Source organism: Phaethon lepturus, unplaced genomic scaffold (genome assembly GCF_000687285.1).
Source record: "Phaethon lepturus isolate BGI_N335 unplaced genomic scaffold, ASM68728v1 scaffold958, whole genome shotgun sequence".
Classification (NCBI taxonomy): Eukaryota; Metazoa; Chordata; class Aves; order Phaethontiformes; family Phaethontidae; genus Phaethon; species Phaethon lepturus.
The window spans coordinates 52,965-60,725 of NW_010558040.1; the positions used below are offsets into that span (position 1 = coordinate 52,965).

A 7,761-nucleotide genomic window follows, 5' to 3' on the forward strand; every position below is an offset into this window, starting at 1 on the left:
TAAAAACAAAACCTCTTAAGTTCTGTTTTAGTTATTTTAAAATATTCAAAAATGCAACAAGAAAAAATATTTTTAAAACAGCAAGAAAAACACAGCATGGTTTTGAGTCTATTAATCCATTCTTCATCCTGGGTGTGTCAGCAATGGTAAAATCTTTGCTCCTCTTTTCTGTTTATTCTTAAATAAATGCAGATTTTATGCTTGAATATTTTTAAATTGCAGATTATATTTATGACTTACTAAGCAATTCCTCATGCTCTACCTTCTGAAATTTGCACCCATGATACTGAGAGTAATAGTAATGACTGTCAAGTCTATAATCTGAACTTGTATTTCATAAGAAAGTGCAGTTCTACAGAATACACTGGAAGGGGGCAATATTTTCATATTCCAATGCAATGCTTGAACACTGACTGCATATTTAGGCCATTAAGAACAGACAACACACACTGACAAGGTAATTTTTGGGTCTATAAGACTCTCTAACGCACATTTTTTTTGTTCAAGACATCAAGTCACTTGTTAAGACATATATGTGTCCAATAACCATACACACACAAACCATACACAACAAAATGTGAGTGCAGACCCTATATTCTGACTCTTGAACTACAAGTGTGTCAGATAATGTCTCCTATGAGTCAGCATAGCTCCACTGAATTGTAAGATGCTGTGCTGCTGACACCAGCTGAGGACCTGACCTCTGTGTGTCTTATTTTCCAGCTCTATGTACCTAACTGTTCAGATGAAATGGCTTAATTTTCCTTCTTTTCAGGTTTTGATGGTCCTAATATGTTTTTTTGCATACTCTACCTAAATATATGCTTAACTTGAAATAATTCCACTAGAATTTTACTACACATTTAAGTTCTGTGTGACTGGAGTCCTAAAGCTGATGTTGCTTGTCAAGATCCAGCTCAATCACGGTGTTAATACTACAGCACTGTAGTACCTGTTTGATTGCAGCAGACTCAAATGGTAAAAAAAAAAAAAAAAAAAAAAAAGAGGAAATCTATATGGAAATAAGTGTGGGTTTTCATTAAGAATTATTTTATTTTAGCCTACAGAAACTATGCCGAGAAAGAGTACCCTGCCTCGAGCAGTAAATATGACAGAGCTTCTTAGCTGTCCAAGTAATGGGCAAAAGGTTTGATGTCTTTTAGCCAAATTCCTACTACATACACATAAAGAATATTTTTGAGACTCTGAGATGGTTAATGACTTATTTTGTGTGAGAACTTCTCCAGTTAGTGCATGACATTTCTACTCACCTGCATGATTTCAGTAACAGCTTTGCAGGCTTCTTCCTTGTTTGAAGCCACAATTACTCCTTTGCCAGCTGCCAGGCCACTAGCTTTTACAACCAGAGCAGGGAAATTTGCACTTCAAAGATAGAGAAGAGAAGATTCAACAGTAAACACTCTGTATTGCAAATATATTTTATAGGCATTCTGAACATTTCAATAGTTGAAAGATAAAATACTTACCAGGTTTCATAGCAACCGTTTTACCTTATTGAACAACACACAAGTAAGAACCAGGCTTCTCTTGTTATGCTATGCCTCCTGTAAAGGATTTCTGCTTCCTGTTGCCCTCCCCAAATTTCATTACTGTTCTGAAAGTTTGCTTTCCTTTTAACAATAATTTCCTTTTTAATAATAATTTTAATAATTCAGGTTTTGGTTCACCTGGACTGTATTCTGATGAGTAGATCATCATTTGCTGAGGAAGTCTCCAATGCAGAATATATATTTTTGGAGAAAAGGTACAAAGAAGGCAGAACATCCGACTATCAGACTGCAAGCTGGGTTTCCACAATAAGCAATTTGAAAAAAACCTCACAAACTGGTCCTATATTCTCCTGTAAACTGAACACTGAACTTTATTTTCATTGAAGAGCAGTAAATAAGAACCATTTAATTATCAGTGTGATAGCATCATGTTAGATTATCCTTTAAAACCTTTACACATGTTTTATCACAGCCAAAAGTTTTGACACATTAGTAAACATTTGATTGTTTGTTTTGGATACCTAGCACTGTAAAAAAAAAAATTTCTAAAATGACAAGAATTTTACCTGTTAATAAAGCTACATGCTGCTTTAGGATCAGTAAAAGATTTCCATCTCGCAGTTGGGATTTCATGACGATCCAAAAAGGCTTTGGTAAAGCTCTTACTGGACTCCAGCTGAGCTGCTTTTGCTGTTGGACCGAAACACTTTACTCCAGCTGCTGTCAAGTCATCAACAATTCCTAAAAACGACACCACAAAAAAATACTATAAATCACCAAATGATTTATGAGAGTCATGTAGTCCAAGTCTACAGATGCACTGATTTGTTCGAACAAGTATGTCAGGAATGATAAGCCATATATATCTTTCCAGTGCCTATTTTACCAGATGGATGGCAAAAAAGATGCATTTTTCACTGTAATCAGGAGCAGGTAACCCTGAAATATCTGGGGCTAAGAAGATCTGCTGCATCTGGTAAGAGACAACAATCCCCCCTTGTTTTATTATAGCTTTTAGCTAAAAGGTCGACATCAGTCTTTTGTGAAGATGGCAATTGTTGAACATGTAAAAGGTTAAAATAGAAAAATTATCAACAGGTTTATAAATTACTTTTTACCAAGTTCCAAATTATTACTAGGTCAAGAAATGAAAACTCCATAGGAAAATCAAAACTCTAGTTAAGGTTCCTATATGGAAACATTTTGACACCTCTTTTACTAATTGCAAGCACTTAAAAAGAAACTTAACATTTAAAGACATTTTAACTGTTATATTGCTCACACAATACCTTTAGAAATTCATTTTCATCACAGCATAACCCTGAATTTCAGGGAAACTGCCACAGAGGATCTGTTTCCATTCCTACTGAAGACACTCAGATACTGTTGAGTGGTGCATAGAAGATATGGAGTAAAATTTACTTTTCTTCCTAAATTACGAAGGCTATGATTTTTAGCTTGCTTTCTCTTACCGGCAGCAAGAGGAACCTCTGGACCAACCACAACCAGCCTGATCTCCTGATCTCTGCAGAACTGGGCAAGTGCAGCATGATTGCTGACTGAAACAGCTGTCAGAGATACAAAAGGGTGGTAAGACTGCATTCATTACTGTTGCTTAGCACTTATTTATCACATAATGCTGAAGGAGCATTTTCATCACTCACATTCTCAAACAACAGGTCACTGTGAATTTGGAAGAGTGAGGCATACACTAATATAAAGTCTTACACACGAAGCTGGGACCAAAACACACCACCAAACCCCCACGCAAAGGCTAAAGTTTGACAGGCATTGTAAGCCGACCTTGCTCTTGAAGGTGAGGAAAAAAGTTTCATGTTCCCCCACACTGTCGTACAGTAAATGGTTCTCATCTCTAGGATCATCCTGTTTGCCAGCACAAGAAGCATCGCGAAGAATACAAGTGAAAAATAACTCACAAGCCAAAAAAACCCAAAACAACCGATTTTCAGCCATTCTCCTCCCTGAGCACATTCACCACAAAACTTTACACACGTTTGTGCCAGCACGGTGTAGGTGACTGGAACAAGTGGCTGGTAGTGGGGTTGCAACCACTTACTTTTTTTCTTTCTTTCTGTAGTGACAGCTAAAACTTGCCACATTAAACTGTGACCCCACTGAAACAAAAGGGAATCTGAACATTTTTTCTTATATTAGGCTGAACTTAATAAGGGCAGGTGCTGTAATTATGGGTAAGGATATTTGGTCTTAGGTTTTTAGGACCATTATCTTTCCATAAACAAACATTTAATATGACCACACTTGGAATGCTAAAACCTATGTAAACAAAAGAAAATGCTGGCACAAAAGACAATAATGTCAAGTCTCATGATAAAAAATTTACGCAAAGGCAATGCAATTCCACTGTTTTTATCAAGAATAAATAGAGCCAAGGTCTACAGAGGACGGGAACGCGAACCCGGAGAGAGCCAAAAAAGCGGTAAGCACAGCCCAGCGTGGATTGGCTGCCCCTGTGGGGAGGAGACTAAGCCATCAGGGCATGAAGCTGGCAAGGAAACACGGTACAGCACAGCAGAGACCCTCATAGAATCACAGAATCATTAAGGTTGGAAAAGACCTTTAAGATTATCAAGTCCAACCATCAACCCGTCACCATCATGCTTCCTTTGAAGCTGGACTATTTTGCTTCAAGATTTGTCTGTGATGTCCTGTTAGTGACTATACTGGCAAGCATGCCAGGAGCTGATGGTCTCTTCCAGGTTGCTTCTAGGGAAGTGACAAGAGAGAAGGGAGAGGCAGTGATACAGCTGCTTCTGCTGGACAAACAGATGCAGTTTTGTGTTGGTGCCCACTGCACTCCTGCCATGCTGTATGAATAAACTGCCTGCTTCCACAAGAGAAGCAGTCATTTCTGCCCAAGAGATGGCATAAAAGCAACTATCTGAAACTTACATTTTGGTTATAGATTTGCCCTGTTTGGGTGGAGTGGGGGAAAAAACCTGACTGAATACTAATAAAAATTACCTCCTTGATACCTACTTAACAGTTCAATTATTTTGTTCCACCAATATTTGTAAGTAAGGAGAAGTAAAAGCCTTTGACTTCTGTGTGCAATTTATGCCAACTGACTTTTGGCTCACAAGAGAGCAAAAGCATAATATATTGGCTTTAAAGTACTAATTAACATAAAGGTCAATATTGTCTTTCAGTCCCATGGGGCTGTTGTGAAAGCAGCTGGAGAACAGCAGATCCCCACTGAAGAGGGTGGGAGCTCTGGTGAGCCACTGAAGACGGATGATCTCTGTTCCCCGTGAGATTAATCCATGTGAAGGGGAGCAAGGAAAGGAATGTGCCCATAAGGTGATTGCGCTTTTCATCCCAAATTATCTTGCCACAGGCCTGATCTACTAGTGATGTGAACAGTGAATATGGCACAAAATTTACATGATGTGCAAATGTCCTAGTAATAAGTGGAAAGGAATAAATCACATTGTTAATACGTAACTTTAACCTTCCCCCCAAACAAAATTTTCCTCAGGATGTAGACTGTAAGGGGACATTTTTGTAGCTGCGTTTCATTTCTCAAAACAAGAGCTAAACATGCCTTTCAAAGCAGACAAAAGGACCTTGGACCAAGGTTTTCAAAGCTAGAGCTTACGAGTATACGTTAAACTGAGAGCTAAAATGTGATGGAAGGAGGTGTCAGGATGCTAAAGTCCATTCACAGGCACACATATGTCTATCTCTGGACTCAGCAAGCCATTTTGTATGCTTCTGTCACCAAAACTGCCCTGCTAATTATATATAAATTGAATATAAAACTATATTTAGCCACTCAACCTAAATCTGTCTTTATTGTCAGAAACGATTACTGGCTCAATTTAACCAAGAAAACTTTTTTTTTTCCCCTTAGATACAGGCAAGGTTTGAAGGATTTAAGGTTATTTGTAATTTTAAACTCACTCTTATATGTTTCAGAAATCACCTGAGAATCAGAGTTGCAACGCTAATTAAAGGCAATCTCATGAACCATGAAGGGAGGATGAACTTTCAGAGACAAATCTTGATTATACCGAAAAAAAAGAAACAATGGTAGCAGTAGCCCAGGCTCACACAATATAATAGGGTTCACATGCTTCTGTAAAGCTGTTTTCCATTTTCACCCCTGATTTAAAATCTAGGCCCCAGTGGCAGGACTAAAATGCCTGACATTTTAGTCAAGTAAGACAAATTGTTTCCTTAAAAACCAAAGAAGTCAAACTCTTCACAAATTCTAGATTCTTCCCGTCTCCTGGTTGGCTGAGGATTTCTCTCCCAAAAAACATGTGAGCCCATAGTGTAGTAAAAAAGATTTTAGTACACATGGTAGATTTCATGGACCTGGCTCAAGCATTATTACACGCATGCTCAAATATTTTCCACTGCTGAGGGTGCAGTATTTTTTATGGAATAACAAGGTGAGAGAAAAACACATCAATTTTTAAAAGACACCACTTGCGAAAAAATACTGAAATTAACATTCTGCAGGCCATGCAGACTGGCATTGACTCCATTTAGCAGAAGGATAAAGATTTTTGTTTGACTTTTTGGGGTGAGAATGAAACATATGACTTTCCTGTCAGGCTCTTCCTTGGGCCCTCCCCTCAGAGACCACCTAGAACAAAAAACTACTTACAATAATGTGTCTAGTCAAAGAAATTAAGGACAAAGGTATTTAAGCAGTCTGTAATTAAGCATTCCAATGGAATTAAGGATGATAATTACCTGCTGTACAAGAATCTGACAAGATTCATGTTTCCACATGAGGTGGTAACAAAAAAAGATTTTACTCACATACAAATATGAATGCAGAAAATTGATGTATATAATTCATGTTCACATGCATATTATATTAACTTTAATTCTGCATGTTATCACATTTTAAAGTGGAAACTTAAGGTGGTCGTTGGAAGTACCTAATTCAGGACTTGTTACATAAATGACACAAGACAGGAATCTCTGAGTAATTACCCCTGGTTTTGTACTGATGTGTGCCTCCAGGCAAGCACCTTAGACCAGTATTTTTTTTAAATGCAGCACATAATTTCAGATGCTCAATTTGAAATACTTTAAGCTTGATTTCTCAAAATTAGTAACTATGAATAGCTTCAATTACAGCCAGTCAGAGCTTAACATGTTAAGCTAGAAGCTTAAAACAGGCGGTCAGTACAAAGAGAGAAACATTTGAAAATAACTTTAACTTCTTAAGGTCAGTAAGACAAAGGAGCGAATGTTTTTCTATGGTTGAACGTTTCAGGTGAGAAAGTATTCTCATCAAAGGTTATACGGATCACAGGGCTTCAGTGCACTTCTGAAAATATAGTAGTGAACTTTGTACTTTAGGTGCTGGTATTTGCTTCATCATTTTTCAGCTGTTCACTAACCAGTTGTTGAACTGCAGTGCACATCAAGAGAAACCATCACTCCTTCCCTGCTAGGCTGCTGGGCAGCAGGAACCACTGCAGCTATCCCTAGCTGTATTCCCAGAGGAATGTGCATCAGACAGACGGAGTTTTGGCTGCATCCTCCACCCCCGCACCCAAAGAACTAGCCATCACAACTGAGATCATATAAAACAAGTGGTAGTTGCACAAGGTTTTGCTCAGACATTCTTATTTTTTAACTGCCACCATCTATTTCACATGTCCAGAACCTTAAAAAATAGCACCACTACTACTACTACTACTACTGCTGCTGCTGCTACTCCTCCTCCTCCTTGTTATCATCTTTTCACATTAACAGATCCATGAACAGAGCAACTTATTTGTCGAGTTATCAAATTTTAAAACAGTATTTTTTCTTTTTACCTGAATTGGAAATTTTTCCATTGTCAGCTGTTCCTGCATTTCCTGGAGCAACAAACACATGTTTTACATGTGGGGACTGGGCCAGCTTCCAGGCCAGCGCATGCTCTCTCGCTCCACTGCCAATGACAAGCACCCGATCGGCCATTAGTCTGCATAAAACCAAAACACAAGCAAAACAGCCAGAATTAGGTGCGTGAGGTTAGGAAAGCAAGAGCTTTGCAGACAACGGTTTTAAGCGCTGGGTACAACGCAACTCCTAACAGAGGTGAATGATGTCACTTTGTTTCAGGCACTGATATTTCTGTATGAGTTTTGTTGGCTTTTAGAAAAAAAAAGAGCGCTATGTACATGAAAATGGGTAACTGACTTATTCAGATATGATATAAACAAAACGTCAAAGACTGAACCGCACCAGAACACAGAAT

General features: G+C 38.2%; 1 protein-coding gene across 1 annotated transcript in view; it reads right to left on the reverse strand.

Annotated features, from left to right (window-relative positions):
- GART (phosphoribosylglycinamide formyltransferase, phosphoribosylglycinamide synthetase, phosphoribosylaminoimidazole synthetase) overlaps positions 1 to 7,761 on the reverse strand; it is a 33,782-nt gene that overhangs the window by 23,303 nt on the left and 2,718 nt on the right. The window contains exons 2-5 of the mRNA XM_010292914.1: positions 7,337 to 7,485; positions 2,984 to 3,079; positions 2,078 to 2,252; positions 1,272 to 1,383 (exon numbers count right to left, since the gene is read on the reverse strand). Of these exons, the coding sequence (XP_010291216.1) occupies positions 1,272 to 1,383; positions 2,078 to 2,252; positions 2,984 to 3,079; positions 7,337 to 7,481 (528 nt within the window). The 5' untranslated portion in view covers positions 7,482 to 7,485. The remainder of the gene's footprint in view (positions 1 to 1,271; positions 1,384 to 2,077; positions 2,253 to 2,983; positions 3,080 to 7,336; positions 7,486 to 7,761) is intronic.